At 39.6% G+C, this 16,209-nt stretch overlaps 2 protein-coding genes across 2 annotated transcripts in view; both read left to right on the plus strand.

Moving 5' to 3' along the window:
• Window positions 1-16,209, plus strand: part of LOC114661801 (tapasin-related protein-like) — a 259,850-nt gene that overhangs the window by 148,784 nt on the left and 94,857 nt on the right. The gene's annotated exons all lie outside the window — the stretch shown is intronic.
• LOC114662259 (tapasin-related protein-like) overlaps window positions 1-16,209 on the plus strand; it is a 129,209-nt gene that overhangs the window by 88,882 nt on the left and 24,118 nt on the right. Inside the window, exon 2 of the mRNA XM_051934714.1 lies at window positions 9,447-9,779. Within this exon, the coding sequence (XP_051790674.1) occupies window positions 9,447-9,779 (333 nt within the window). The remainder of the gene's footprint in view (window positions 1-9,446; window positions 9,780-16,209) is intronic.

Genomic DNA, 16,209 nt, shown 5'->3' on the forward strand with positions numbered 1-16,209 from the left:
CAATAAAAAGGAGGCGTATCCGACGTCGTGGTAGATTTTCTGATGCAGCTAGACGGAAGCAACTTCGTGCAGCTGCCGCCAAATACTCGCAGAAAAATCCACAAGTTCATAAACACGCTGTGGCTAAATACTCAGAAGCAAATCCACAAGTTCATAGGGACGCTGTGGCTAAATACTCAGAAGCAAATCCACAAGTTCATAGGGACACTGTGGCTAAATACTCAGAAGCAAATCCATAAGTTCATAGGGACGCTGTGGCTAAATACTCAGAAGCAAATCCACAAGTTAATAGAGCTTCTGTTTCTGGATACGATCCCAATAATGAAAAGCGGCTCATACGAAAGCAATAGGTTTGGCTCAAAAAAGCCAATTGTGGATTTGCGTACGACCCAAACATACATTATGAGTCTGACAAAACAGTACACATTGGATCCATGGATGTTCACTGTGACTATTGTCAAGCTCAGAAGTGGAAATGCGAGTCTCCTGGTTGGTGCTGTAACGGTGGTAAAGTCTCTCTCACTCCTTTACGTAAGCTTCCTGACCTTCTTGAGGTCCTGTTAAATGGCGAACATCCTCAAAGTGAGCATTTCTTGAACAATATTCGAAAGTACAACAGCGCATTTCAAATGACGTCATTTGGTGCTAACCAAATCGTTGAGGGAAATTTTATGCCTTCATTTAAAGTTCAGGGACAAGTGTATCACTTGATTGGCAGTCTTTTACCTATGCCAAGTGAGGAACACAAATTTTTGCAAATTTATTTCGTCAGGGACGATGAAAAGGAAGCACAAATCCGCTGCGCTAATTTTTCTGGACTTCACATACCCCTGGTCAAGCAATTACAAAAAATGCTCCATGACTGTAACACTTACATCCAAGACTTCCACTCCACAATGGACAGTATTTCATATGATGACAAAGACTTCAAAGTTGTCATTCACGCAGACAAAAAACCATTACATGCACACTAAAGCAGATTTAATAAACCCACAGTTCATCAAGTTGGTGTTGTCATCGTTGGGCAAACGTTCAACAATAGAGATATAGTCTTGAAAACCAGGGACAATAAACTACAACGCATTAAGGAAACCCACAGATCCTATGATGCACTTCAATATCCTCTCATGTTCTGCTATGGTGAAGACGGCTATTCTGTGTCTATACCTCAAGTTCATGCTACCAGTAAGTTACCTATGAACAAAACCGTCTCTGCAGCAAACTTCTATTCATACCGGCTTATGATCAGACAACATCATGATAATACTATCCTTTTCTTCCGAACTTTATTAAATCAGTTTTTAGTTGATATGTATGCAAAAATTGAATCCGAAAGACTAAATTATATCAGAGTAAATCAGAAAAAACTACGAGCTGAAAATTACGTTCACTTAAAAGATGCTATTGACAAAAACGACACTGATTTAATAGAACTTGGTCAAGCTGTGATATTACCATCTTCCTTCACTGGAGGACCTTGCTATATGCATGAGCGTACACAAGACGCAATGACATACGTACGTCATTATGGCCGCCCTGACTTATTCATCACATTTACTTGCAATCCTAAATGGCCTGACATCACTGAAATTCTCCTTCCACGTCAAAAACCTCACGATCGCCACAACCTTATCAGTCGTGTATTTCATCTCAAGATTCGCAAAATGATAGACTTGCTCACGAAGAGTAACATTTTCGGCTGTACAAATTGCTACATGTACACCATAGAGTGGTAAAAGCGAGGTATTCCCCATTCACACATTCTATTGTGGCTAAAGGATAGGATTAAACCAGCTCTCATCGATCAAGTCATCCATGCGGAAATTCCTGATCCACAGACTCACCCGGCCCTACAAAAAATAGTAAAATCTACCATGATTCACGGCCCATGTGGACCTCATAATATCAACTCACCCTGCATGATCAACAGAATATGCACTAAGAAGTACCCGCGTCCGTTCATCTCAGAAACTCATACCGGAGAGGATGGTTACCCTCAGTACCGCCGGCGCGCACCTGCTGATGGAGGTCATACAATTAACATCAAAGGAGTAGATATCGACAACAGATGGGTGGTCCCTTATAGTCCTGTGCTGTCCCGCTTCTTCAATGCTCACATCAATGTTGAATTTTGCAGTTCAGTAAAATCAATCAAATACATCTGCAAGTATGTTAACAAGGGAAGTGACCAGGCAGTATTTACAATACAAAATGAAAATGACGAAGTATCTCGATACGAAGCTGGTCGTTACATTAGTAGCTCTGAAGCAGCCTGGCGCATTTTCTGTTTTCCCATTCACGAATGTTACCCTCCGGTCGTTCATCTTGCTGTGCATCTTGAGAACGGACAAAGAATTTATTTCACAGAAGGCAACGTTGCCGATAAAGTACACAATCCACCACAAACCACCCTTTTAGCGTTCTATGACCTTTGCAAACACAATGATTTTGCAAAACAACTTCATTATAATGAAATTCCATCATATTATGTGTGGGCAAACAACATGTTTCGTCGAAGGAAACAGGGCAACCCTGTACCAGGACATTTGGGAGTGAAAAAGGATAATGTACTGGGACGGGTCTACACTGTACACCCGAATAACTCTGAATGCTACCATCTTCGACTGCTGCTCAACAAAATCACAGGTCCCACATCTTTCAAATCTCTCAGAACAGTTGATGGTGTCCTACATCCGACCTATAAGTCAGCCTGCAGGGCACTCGGTTTATTACATGACGATATCAACTGGGACGAGACTCTACAGGAAGCTGCTCTGTCTCGCTCACCTCAAAAGATCCGTGAACTGTTTGCTGTCATGTAGGTGTTCTGCCAAATGGAAAACCCCTTAAACCTATGGGAAAAACATAAAGACAGCATAGCAGAAGATATTAGGAGACATACTGAAATAGATCATATACGGACAGAAGTCCACCAGTGGTTACATTTGATCTATAACAACTGTCTATAGTTGCTTGAAAACTACGTAATTGGTATTGGAAGTCAATCTCTTCATTACGGGTTGCCTTCACCTTTAACAGAACTAGCACAACTTACGTCAAATCCCGAGTACTTGAAAGAGACATCTTACAACACCTCGCAATTGGCCAATATAGTCACAAATAACGAGCGCTTGCTAAATAGTGACCAAAAGTCAGTTTATGAGCAAATCATGAGCAGCGTTGCGTCAGCCACTGGCACGGTGTTTTTCCTTGATGCTCCAGGTGGAACTGGTAAGACGTTCCTAATAAACCTTCTCCTTGCAAAAATCCAAGCAAAACGTAACATTGCCATAGCTGTGGCTTCTTCTGGCATTGCTGCAACTCTTCTAGAGGGTGGCAGAACTGCTCATTCAGCTTTCAAGCTGCCTCTGAACCTCAACCATACTGAATCCCCCATGTGTAACATATCAAAGCAGAGCAACATGTCTGAAGTGCTGCGACATTGTCAGCTTATTGTCTGGGATGAATGCACTATGGCACACAGAGCAGGTATTGAGGCTTTAGACAGGACCCTCCAAGACATCCGAAACATCAACAAACTTATGGGAGGCTGGACAGTGTTACTGGCGGGAGACTTCCGCCAAACCCTACCAGTCGTGCCCAGAGGAACACGCGCTGATGAAGTTAAGGCATCTCTGAAATCTTCATACCTATGGCCACAAATCAATGTTATTACTTTAAAAATAAAATGACAATTCATTTGGAAGGCGACAAAAAAGCCGAGGAGTTCTCTGCTCTTCTGATGAGTATAGGTGATGGCACCTTCATACAAGAAAATCGTAAAATAAATATTCCTACAAATCTCTGTCTCATCGTGAATACCTTACAAAGCCTTCTTCAAAATGTTTACCCCGATCTACGAAATCTCCACCAAAATGACGTGTCATGGTTAAGAGAGAGAGCTATCCTGACACCAAAAAATGACATGACTACGACTATAAACCACATTTTACTTGAAGAACTACCTTCACAACCAAAAACATATCAATCTGTTGATTCAGTTGTAGAAGTTTACATTATCCGATAGAGTTTCTCAACACTCTAAATCAGGGATTCCCAAACTATTTTGGGCAAGAGACCCCTTTTCCAAAATGAACTGATACCTCAGACCCCCATAGCCAAATTACTTTAAAAATCCTATCTCTAGTTTTTTTCCTATTGATACAAAATACTTGCCAATTTAAAAGCTTTGCGGTTGGTTAAGTGAGTAAACTTGACATCATTTTCTCATCAAAATTTAACAAAATAAATAGACATAAAATTCAGTAAATATCAAGTGTAATTAATAATTATTAATATAAATTACGTAAAAATACTTAAGTAGGTAATTATTTTTTGAAAAAAAAACATTTAAATCGCAAAGTAAAGATAAAAAAATAAACAATTCAGTGTGATGGATGAACCTGGTGACTTTCTACCAATCTAGCTAAATCTGGTTCAATATTGGTGAGTTGCAGCCTTAAATCTCCGCGTTCGTTGATTTTCAAACAGTTTCTTTGTTTTGTCAAAATGTTTGTAACCACACTGAAGCCTTTTTCGACTAGGTATGATGATGGAAAAGCGATAAGGTATTTTTCAGCAATGTTCCACAATGCAGGATAATGTGTTTCAATGTTGCGCTGCAACCAGAACTTCTGATAGCCTTGGTTGAACTTCTGCTTAAGCTCCTCGTCTGTGCTGATGGTGATCAACTCTTCTTGCATTATCACATTAGCTTCTTCCATGGCTGTGATATTGTACGGATTTATTATCCATTGAGGAATTTGTAAATTTAAGAGATCCTCAAACCTCTTAGTAAAATCCTTGTGTAATGCGTCCAAGTGAGTGACATATGATAAAATAACATCGTCTTGAAGCATTTCTGGTAATTTTGACAAATGCGGAAACTGTGAATATTCTTTTCTGCTTAAATTTTGTTTATAAAGGATAAGTTTACCCACAAAGGCCGATATTGTTGATTTTGTTTTAATCAAGTTGAGATCGTCACCCTGCAGCTGCAAATTAACTTTGTTAAACATACCAAAGATATCAGTCAAGTAATAAATATCTGTTTTACAATTGTTCAGATTTTCTTTCAAATTCGGATCTTTTTCTTGTAAAAACTCCAACACAGATTCAAAAATAGTTGAAAATCTTGCTAAGCAAGAGCCTCTTGATAGCCAGCGAACTTCAGTATGCAGAAGTAACCGAGTAAAGACTTTGACGTTTTCCTCACATAGCTGAGCAAATAACCGAGAGTTCAAAGAATTGCTTCGAATCTTGTTGACAGCATTTATAACATATTGTAAAGACTGGTGCAATCTAGGACACAGATTTTTTGCTACTAAATGCTGTCTGTGAATCACGCAGTGAATGACCAGTACCTCAGGCAGTTGTCGCTTTAAGTGAGCTATAAAACCTCGATGACGACCAACCATAGATGGTGCACCATCAGTCGCAACAGAAACAATGTTCTTCCATGGAATAACTTTGTCGGTAAAAAAAACGTTCCACGGCCTGAAAAATCGATTCTCCTCTGGTATCAGTCTCTAAATATGTAGCAAAAAGCAGTTCTTGGCACATATTTTCATCTTTAATATATCGAACATATCCTAACAACAGAGATTCATTGCCGGGTAATGTAGACTCGTCCAACTGGAGAGAGAATCTGTTGGTCTGTAAGAAATTGCATAAAATGTTTTCCACGTCGCGACTCATCTCGTCTATTCGTCTCTGAACGGTGTTATTGCTCAAAGGAATTCTCTTTATAATATCATGTGTGGGCTTGTGCAATACATTGTTGAGGACCTCCGCAATGGCTGGTAAAATAAGCTGCTCTCCAATTGTGTGTGGTTTCCCCGACTTCGCTATTAGTAAAGATATATTATAGGATGCTCGTAAACCATCAACGTCTTGCATAGATGATGACGCAAACATCGATCTTATGGATGGCCTTTTCTCTAGTTTTTCTTTAAGTGCTTGAAAGAATGACAAGGGCTTACTTTTTTTGTCAGCATGTACTCTTGATAAGTGGTCCTCCATTTTTGAAGGCTTCATGGCATCGTTACTGAATACTTTTTCACATATGAGACACATCGGCAAGTGTTGATTTGATAGAGATGGAATAAATCCAAACTTCAATTTGTCCAAACTGTATTGTCTGCATTTTTTTTTCGTGTCTGCCATCATAAAACTAGCAGTAAACTTGCAAATCAAAAAAAAAAATATGTTTAAGAAACTACTTAAAAAAACAATAATAAAACGCGAGTAGGTAACTAAGCACTTTGTAAATTCTTTTTCAATCACTTTATTTTAATTCACTTTATTTAACTATGTAATCACTTTGTAATCTCTTGAAATAAATTAGTAGATGAGTGTATTATCATTCAAGCTCCAACGAATTTCAAAACGCAAATGAACTTTCAACCTAAGTGCAAGCTTGTTATATAGTAAAATATCAGGAGCATGTTTGGACTTGAACTTGATCATGATTTCGTTCGTGTTAAATCGCGTATATGCGTCAAATACAGAACAAGTCAAAACGTGCCCGAAAGACTTATACGCTCGAACTCATTATCTTGCACGAATTTGTCCACGCTTATTGACTTGCCGAGTTTTTCATCTTGTACGAACTTGTGCACGCTTATCGACTTGTTGAGTTTTTTAAAAGTACAACAATGATACTTCCTACTAAATTATTAGTCATTTTTATAACAAGTTGGTACACGTAACACAACTTATACAGTATCTTGAAAGTTTCAAATAAGAACTTGTGTTAATTAATAGGGGTCGATTTTTAGACCTTGTCGACCCCCAAAATCAGTTTTCGTTTATGTCGACCCCTGGGAAACTGATTTCGACCCCAAGGGGTCGATATCGACCACTTTGGGAACCTCTGCTCTAAATCCTCCAGGCACTCCTGAGCATAATCTCATTTTGAAGGTTGGGGCACCAATAATGTTACTGAGAAATGTACAGCCACCAAAACTTTGTAACGGCACGAGACTTCAGGTGACATCTCTACAAAACAACCTAATTCAAGCAACTATTTTTACTGGCAGTGCCTCAGGTGACACAGTTTTTATTCCTTGCATCCCCGTTATACCATCTAATCGCCCATTTCAATTCAAACGTGTTCAATTTCCAGTAAGGCTCTGCTTCGCAATGACAATTAATAAGTCTCAAGGACAAACACTACAAAAGGTTGGCATTGATTTGATGCAGGATTGCTTTTCACATGGCCAACTGTATGTTGCATGCTCAAGAGTAAGCTCAGCGCACAGCTTGGTCATATTACAACCGGAGGGCCGAACTGACATTGTGGTATACAAAGAGATCCTTAACAAATAATTTTTTATATATTTTTCCTCAGTTTAAAATTTTTTACTTTTTTCTTAATAAAAATATTCAGGCAGTATTTCGCACTGCGAAGCGCGGGTATTTTGTTAGTATTTAATATACCTAAAATACCAAATTAACACAAATAAATTGTAATTAAACCTGATGCATTCTTGTTGTGGTGAGAATATGAATTATGCAGATGTTAAATGGGGTGGCTGTGGTTCGCACTGCTGTGTCGTTTGTCTGAGTCCCCCACCCAGATGTTGTCTGTGTTCAGTTTGCACATTCCTGTTTTTCTTTTGTGAGTTTATTAGATGTATTTTGATGTAAAATGGCATTTCAGCCCAGCAAAGCTCATCTGTCCCCTTCAGCTAATCCCTTCTGTACTCAGGTTTTCCTACCACATTCTCAATGACATGCTGGTTAGTTTGAGAGCCCATTTCAAATTGATGTTTGTGTGTGTGTGTGACAGACAGAGACAGCGGGCCCTGGGATGGAACATTTCCAGTCTTGTACCCAAGTGCCACTGGTAAGGGCTCTGGCCCACCTTAAGCAGATATGAGAATGACTATAATTTATTGCGCAAATAAAATCTTTTAAAGCTTTTCAAAATCTTTATATTTTCAATAAATTCATTTAATTCTTTTCCAGAGGATATTCTGGTTTGAGTGCTGTCTGTATCCAACCACATCTTCAAGCTTACAAATTATGTTGTTGTAAATTGGAGTATGTTGTTCTTACTGTCATACACTCACCAGCCACTTTATTAGGTCCACCTTGCTAGTCACCAGTTGAACCCACTTTTGCCTTCAGAACTGCCATAATTGTTCATCGCATAGATTCAACAAAGTGCTGGAAACATTCCTCAGAGATTTTAGTCCATATTGACATGATAGCATCACGCAGTTGCTGCAGATTAGTCGGTTACACATCCATGATTCAAATCTCCCGTTCCACCACATCCCAAAGGTGTTCTATTGGACTGAGATTTGATAACCATGGAGGCCATTTGGGTACAGTGAACTCATGGTCATTTTCAAGAAACCAGTTTGAGATGATTTGAGCTTTGTGACGTTGCATGTTACCCTACTGGAAGAAACCATCAGAAAATGGCGATCATAAAGGGATGGATATGGTCAGCAATAGCACTTAAGTAGGCTGTTGAATTTAAACAACGCTCAGTTGGTACTAATGGGCCTCAAAGTGTGCCAAGAAAGTATCCCTCACACCATTACATCACCACCACTAGTCTGAACCATTGATACAAGGCAGGATGGATCCATGCTTTCATTTTGTTGAGGCCAAATTCTGATCTTCCTATCCGAATGTTGCAACAGAGATTGAGTCTCATCAGACCAGGCAGCATTTTTCCAATCTTCTGTTGTCCAATTTTGGTGAGCCCGTGTGAATTGTAGCCTCAGTTGCCTGTTCGTAGCTGACAGAAGTATCACCCGGTGTGGTCTCCTGCTGCTGTAGCCCACTAGCTTCAAGGTTCGACGTGTTATGCATTCAGTGGATGCTCTTCTGTGTCCCTCAGGTGTAACAAGTGCTTATTTGAGTTCCTGTTGCCTTTCTATCAGCTCGAACCAGTCTGGTCATTCTCCTCTGACCTCTGGCATCAAAAGGCATTTTCACCCAGAGAATTACCACTCACTGGATATTTCCTCATTTTGGGACTATTCTCAGTAAACCCTAGAGATGGTTGTATGTGAAAGTAATCAGTTTCTGAAATACTCAGACCAGCCTGTCTGGCACCAGCAAACATGCCACATTCAAAGTCATTTCACTCACCTTTCTTCCCCATTCTGATGCTGGGTATGAACTTCAGCAAGTCATCTTGATGATGTCTACATGCCGAAATGCATGAAGTTGCTGCCATGTGATTGGCTGATTAGATATTTGAGTTAACAAGCAGTTGAAGAGGTGTACCTAATAAAGTGGCCAGTGATTGTGCATTTGTCTTTCGTTGTTTACAGGGCGGTTTATGGTGCAACTGTTTACAGATTTTGTTTTGTCTTTCAGTTGCAAAACAGTCAGGTTGAGGCAGACAGTTAGTCAGAGGCAGCAGTTGAACCGGCAGCCTTAGATTTAAGGTTTTCTTATATTTCTCTTGTATTTTCTTTCAGCTACCGACACAAGATTTCAGATGTCCACTCAAGAGCAAAATGTGATGACTTCTCTAAACAGCGATGTTCTTCTGCCATGCATCTTCAGGACGCAAGGGGACGTGGTGGACACTGAATTCATATTTGTAACTTGGACACATAATAACAAGGAAATAGCGAGATACAAAGCTGGAGATGTTCTGATCACAAGCAAGGCTCTTCTATTTGAAAGTGAGCTGCAGAAAGGAAACGCTTCCTTTCTTCTGAAGAATTTTCAAGTTGGAGATAAAGGGGAATATATTTGTCATGTTGTTGATGCCCCAGACGAAGGCCAAATCAAAGTCAGACTTGAAGGTATTGGTACGTTTTTAACTTTTTATGGTATTAGTCAGTTTATCAGCTCTTTGGGTATGATGACTTCTTTTTTCTGTTGACACACACAATGGAGATCACTTTCCACCAGAAACTGTCAGTATGGCACTCCTGATGATTTGGCAGATTCCTTAGAAACAACAAGCAAAACAGAAACTTCAAGAGAGGCTAGAAAACAAAAACGTTTGCACCAATTAAATGGTATCATCTCGTACAGATTTGTTCATTATAATTTGAAACGTTTAATGCAGTGAGGTTTAAGTTTCTTTTTGTGCACACAGAGAAGCAAGAACCATAGAAGACTAAAGAGAGCCTCCAAAGACGGAATGTGTAACGTGTGCACTCTTAGTGTGCTACGTAATCACCTCAATAAGAATACATTCACTTTAGACTGTGTTGAAAGTTTATTTTGCCATTTGTTGAATGATCACTTCTTCCATTTTAAAGAGTTTGTAAAAGATGAGAAGACATCTTGAAATTTAAACAAACCAATGTTTTATTAGCTCTTGTTTATTTCCAATTGAAAGTAACATTTAAAGAAGTTCAGACTTACACAGAAATATTTTTGTGTCCTCTGAGACTTTGAACATCTGAATTAAAGAGGACTGTCCAGTGGAGTATGGCCACACGTGTGTCCTGTCATTTCCTACAGATGTTCCAGCTAAAGCTTTAATATTTGGCAGGATGTTGACTGAATTAGGATTGCCTTTGGTGACCCGTGATAACAAGACAATCCAATGACGATCATAGCCTGCAGTGGAGAGGTGACACACTCGTGTGCAAAGGTCTTTAAAAACACGACGTGATGGGAGAAACTCTCTGAACTTCACAAGCATACGTATTACTTGGTTTGATGTACTGGTTTTCATTCACATTTTTATCGCTTAATTTTTGAACGTGTCCTTGACCTGACGTTACTTTCCGGGCTTTGCCGAGACCTGCCGAAACCTTCCAAAAGTAATTTTACGAAGTCAGTCCTGAAATGATGTCGACGTCATCTCCGGGTCTGTAACTGAGGGTCTATAACTGCGGTGATGTAAATTGTGTTCTTATTTGTATTTTTATTTTTTTTTCTTTTGATGGCCCATCGTTTATAATAATAAGTGACAAAAACTAGAGCAGTTCTATATAAGGCAATTATTATATTGCATAATTCAGTGTAGAATATCTATTGCCGTTTTCTTCACATACATGTTTAAAAATATTAGATTGGCTTAAATGTTTATTCTAAATTTATTTAGAACAATATTGTACACATGCATAGTACATTTTAAAAATCGTAATCACTTTTATTATTAACGTTTTACTAAACTCTAACGTGGTGTAAACTTTGTAATTATATTGTATATTTCGTTCCATGAATGTAAACGAATGTCTATTTTCAATTAACACAGATCTTGATGATTTTAATTTTTTCGACATGTTAAATGGTTCCCACAGACCTGAACACAATGTAAATTTTAATAGTGTATTTCACCGAAATGATCCGTATATTTAGTTTGATGTATGACACGACGTGATGGCAGAAACCCTCTGAACTTAACAATGATGCGTATTATTTGGTTTGATGTACTGTTTTTCTTTCACATTTTTATCGCTTAATTTTTGAACGTGTCCTTGACCCGACGTTACTTTCCAGGCTTTGCCAAGACCTGCCGAAACCTTCCAAAAGTAATTTTACGAAGTCAGTCCTGAAATGACGGTGACGTCACTTTCGGGTCTGTAACTGAGGGTATACAACTGTGGGGACGTGTGGTGCTGTGGCTGTGCAAGTGGATTCCACCTTGCAATATCTACTTGGGCAACACCCTGTCATTACCTGATCAGCGTGCCTAACCGATTTGCACGCGCAGGCGTATTGAAAGCCTAACATGCCGTAAAGTGTTCACGTCTGCATTAAACAGATTGGGCAGCACCGTAAAGTGTGTGATGACGTAGCCTTTCAATACGCACGCGCATGCAGATCGGGCCGGAAATGGGAGCCAGATCACCCTTCTCATCTCCATTACGTCCGTTTTGAGAACACTTATTTCCGCCATATATATGTATATTGTCATCAGCGGAGCAACACCTCTCTCAGCCAGTCACGATTCTAAATGACTTCCTTGCTTCTTTAACTCTACTGGATCTGGTGGCAAATCTGTTTATTTTTCTTACTGGAAAATTATTTTTGGAATATACTGCATAAGCCCCGAGAGGAAAGACAGCGACGTGTCTAAAATGAAGAGTTGCAGTGCTATCAGGCATCTTTCTAAAATCGTCATCATGTTCTGCATGTTGTTGCTTCCCCACAGTAAGTTTACTTTTAGTTGCTGCTTTTACGATTTCGATGTGTCGACCTCTGGTTAGATTGCTGCTTTGCATGTCCAGTGTTGTAATCGAGTTCTGTCCGCACTTGAATGTTATCCCTGTGGAGTCTGCACGTTCTGTCTACGTTGCCTCGGTTTTCCTCCCAAATCACCAAAGATGTGCAGGTTATGATAGCTATCAGGTCTGAACTGCCCAGTGTATGTGAACGTGACCAGTGACGGACAGCAGTGCAAATGGTCCTAATGAGTTAATCTACCACCCCTGTTATCGTGATGTGGGCTACGTTAGTTTGAGGATGACATGAGATTAATATTCCTAACACCGTATTAATACCTAATATAATAAATGGTAGATAGTGTTCAGAATTTTGAAATTAGTCAGAAATTTACATGATCGCACACCTGAACATTAGGAATGCCACCTCGCTCCCAAAGTCAGACAGTTGACTTATTTATTGAACAAAATAGAAGGTTTCGGCTGTGCTAACACAATTACAGAGGTTTCTGTAATAACCGATCAGCATTAAAACATAATTAATTAATGATGAGCTATGAGGGTTTACCATTAGGACACTGGAATAGTGGCTGCTGAAAATGGAGCTTTGCTGTCATATGTGAGTAATAAATTTAAAATTGGTACAGTAATTCCTAATAATTTGTTGGAGATTATAGGCATAGGACCCCACCTAATGTGGAAACCCACAAATATGTTTGGAAATCATGATTAATGTATATTCTAAGTTTCGATGTAGTAAGTAAGATGCAAAACGTTGAAAGAAATGTAAGATCGAGCGACGTCTGTGCCGTGAAATCACACGTGTAAGACTGACTGCCCTGACAAAGATTTGTGGGATCCTCAAAGTCCATAGTTCAGCAGTTCTTTAGTGAGCTGTAACTTTTTATAAAAATTATAATACACTAGCCGACCCGCGCATAATTATTCATAGATGGGTGAACACTTCCTGAAAGACACAGTTGTCCAAATGGGGTGGGTTTGAGGATACGACTGTGAGTGAATGTAAAGATGGAACTCTGGAGAGAGTAACATACAATTGTCCGTGACTGAAAACTGGTTTTGGCAGATACAGGCGTATCTTTTTGAAAGTTTGGCCCTGTGCCTTATTAATTGTCATTGCAAAGGCTAATCTAACAGGAAATTGTCTGCATGTAAAAGTAAAAGGCAAATTTGAATCTGATGGGGTCAGGGAAATCCGAGGAATAAGGACAGTTTGTGAGGTAGCAGCTGCGATAGTTTTACAGTGCAGTACATTGCGGTGAATGCTGGTAACAGGCAGTCTAGTGCCATTACAGAGATCTCTTGCTGGCATGAGGTTTCTGAGAACCATGACGACTGAACCATTTTTCCAGAAATATGTGACTGATAGAAACAAACAGTTACCTGATGCAGGAATTTGTATAACATTGAAAGAAGTGTTGTTTCCATGAAATACATGTGAAGTGGTGGCCATGTTAGGAAACAAAGGAAAAAAAGAAGGGGCACAGAAACAACAGGGAGAACAGAAGCTTGCAGGGACAAACACAGACGGCAGCAATGAGAGAGACCTGTTAGCAAAGCAAAGCAGCCGGAACTGAAAAGAACAATGAAAAGTCAATGTGGCTCAGAGGTGCATGTGGACTGTAGCAGAGACAAAAGCGTTGGGGGCGGGCACATGAGCAGGCAGTGAGCATGCCTTGAGAGCGATGATGGGCGCAGGAGGAGGGTTAGAGTTGACGGACGGGGCTCCGTCGTGCGTACCCCATGGTCGTGCTTTCCATGGTTTGGCGACTTGGTCGATTATAGATATATATATATTTTTGCTTGTGTCTGTGGTAGTAAATCACAAACATGATTAATATTACAGATACAAAAGAAATCCAACAAAACACTAAGCTCAAAGTGATAATAAATAAACATTCATGACACAGTCCAGTTTCGCGGAAGGAGATGATGGTGGTGTAGTTATGAAATGAAATCCCCTGTGAGCAGCCTCCTGAAACTCATGTGAAATTTTGTGTTACCGTGAGGCTGATGTAAGTGAAGATTTGTAGAAAATGGGAGAGCTCCCTGACGAAAATATTTTTTAACCCAGATAAATTCATACAAATGAGTGGTCAGAGGACAAGAACATAAATCTGGAGACAACGGTAAATGCATGGATGTAGTTGTAATCCAAGCGTGCAGTGAAGTGTTAAAACAAAAAGGCAACGTCAATGACAATCCTGATGACTTGTTATGGCTGACTTTTAAAGTGAGTGCCCCCCTCTTTCACCCAGCAGCCCTTGTAGTAAGCCATTAAGCTGCCCGATGATGCAGTCCCAGGGTTGCTGGGATTTGCAGTCCATGTAATTAGTGGGGCTACAGTATTGTCTGTGGTTTTCTGCAATAGGTTGCAAAACAGATTTCATTTATTATTGATGACAAACCTGCGAATAGGTGGATCTGCAAATCATAAACCCACGAATCACAAGGGCCGACATGTAGTTTCAAGCAGTGAAAGCCATTAGTAGCACAAAGAATGTTTTTGGTTATATTTTTTTAAAACAATATAATGGTGTCTTCATAAGACAAGTATGAAATTTCTACCAAAAACATGAACATTTGAAAGTGTATTATTTAGTTTAGCCTTTTAATAATTTTGGTGTTTCAGGAAAAATTTTAGTAGCAAAAGTACACATTTGATGTTAGGGTACATTTTTGACCACTGAAGACTGTGGTGGGCTGTTGTGCTGATGAGATATCAGGAGGTCTCCTAATGTTATGGAACACAAGTCCTTGATAGTCTAAACCTCGCTGTTACTTTAAACCACAACCATCGACTCTCAAAAAAAAATTCTGTAAAGGTGATGTTTATCAGGCTGCATTAGCCACCATTTTACAAACAAGACCTCTTACTTTATTATAACAGAAGTCACCTTTATTGTTTGAAATAAAGTTATTATTGTTCCTGAAGAAAAAGTGGAAAATAGTAATTTATTGTTAGATTTCTGCTCACTTTAATACTCATTTTTATTGTGTAAATGTGAATGACATGGTTATGTTTAACTAGCCGTCCCCTGTGGTTCCGCCTGTGTAATAGTGAAACGGGACAGTGAGGAGGGCCCTGCCCGGCTCCCTGCTCCTGACGTGACGCTTCCCTGATCCCATCGGACGCAGTCTCTGTCTCGGGTTAGCGTAAATATATTGCTCCCGAGCATGATGAGTGAAGTCGCAAAATCAACCGGAATGTTCAAGCAAATTGTAGAAAAAACCCAACCTAAATCTGTTAAGTAGTTCTCTCGTGAAAAGTGGACAGACAGACAGACAGACAGATGTTGGATAATATATATAATATATAGAGATAGAGGTCTGTGGTGGGCTGGCGCCCTGCTCAGGGTTTGTTTCCTGCCTTGCGCCCTGTGTTGGCTGGGATTGGCTCCAGCAGACCCCTGTGACCCTGTAATTCGGATATAGCAGGTTGGATAATGGATGGATAGATGGATATATAGAGGTATTCCTAAAATACCAAATTAACACAAAGAAATTGTAATTAAACCTGATGCATTCTTGTTGTGGTGAGAATGTGAATTATACAGGTTTTAAATGAGGTGGCAGAGTAGAACACTGGTGTGTTGTTTGTCTGAGTCCTTCACACGGATGTTGCCTGTGTGCAGTTTGCAAATTCCTGTTTTTATGTGTGAGTTTATTAGATGTATTTTGATGCAAAATGGCCTTTCAGCCCAGCTAATCCCTGCTCTACTCAGGTTTTCCTACCAAATTCCCAAAGACATGCTGGTTAGTTTGATTGCCATTTTTCAAATTGACCTTTGTGAGTGTCTGTGTGTGTTTGTGAATGGGCCCTGTGATGGGCTGTCTCCAGGCATGCACCCAAGATCCACTGGGAAGGGCTCTGGCCCACCTCGAGGAGGTATGAGAATGAACATGACTTATTATACAAATAAAAATCTTTTTAAAGCTTTTTTAAAAACAATCTTTTTTTATTTAGATTAATGTAACTCTCTTGCAGAGGATATTCTGTGTTGAGTGCTGTGTTTAAAAAAAACAAAAAAAACACACAGTACCACATGTAATGCATTTTATTTCAGATTTGTCGAAGAGAAAATTT

The sequence above is a fragment of the Erpetoichthys calabaricus genome, chromosome 12, assembly GCF_900747795.2.
Source record: "Erpetoichthys calabaricus chromosome 12, fErpCal1.3, whole genome shotgun sequence".
Lineage (NCBI taxonomy): Eukaryota > Metazoa > Chordata > Cladistia > Polypteriformes > Polypteridae > Erpetoichthys > Erpetoichthys calabaricus.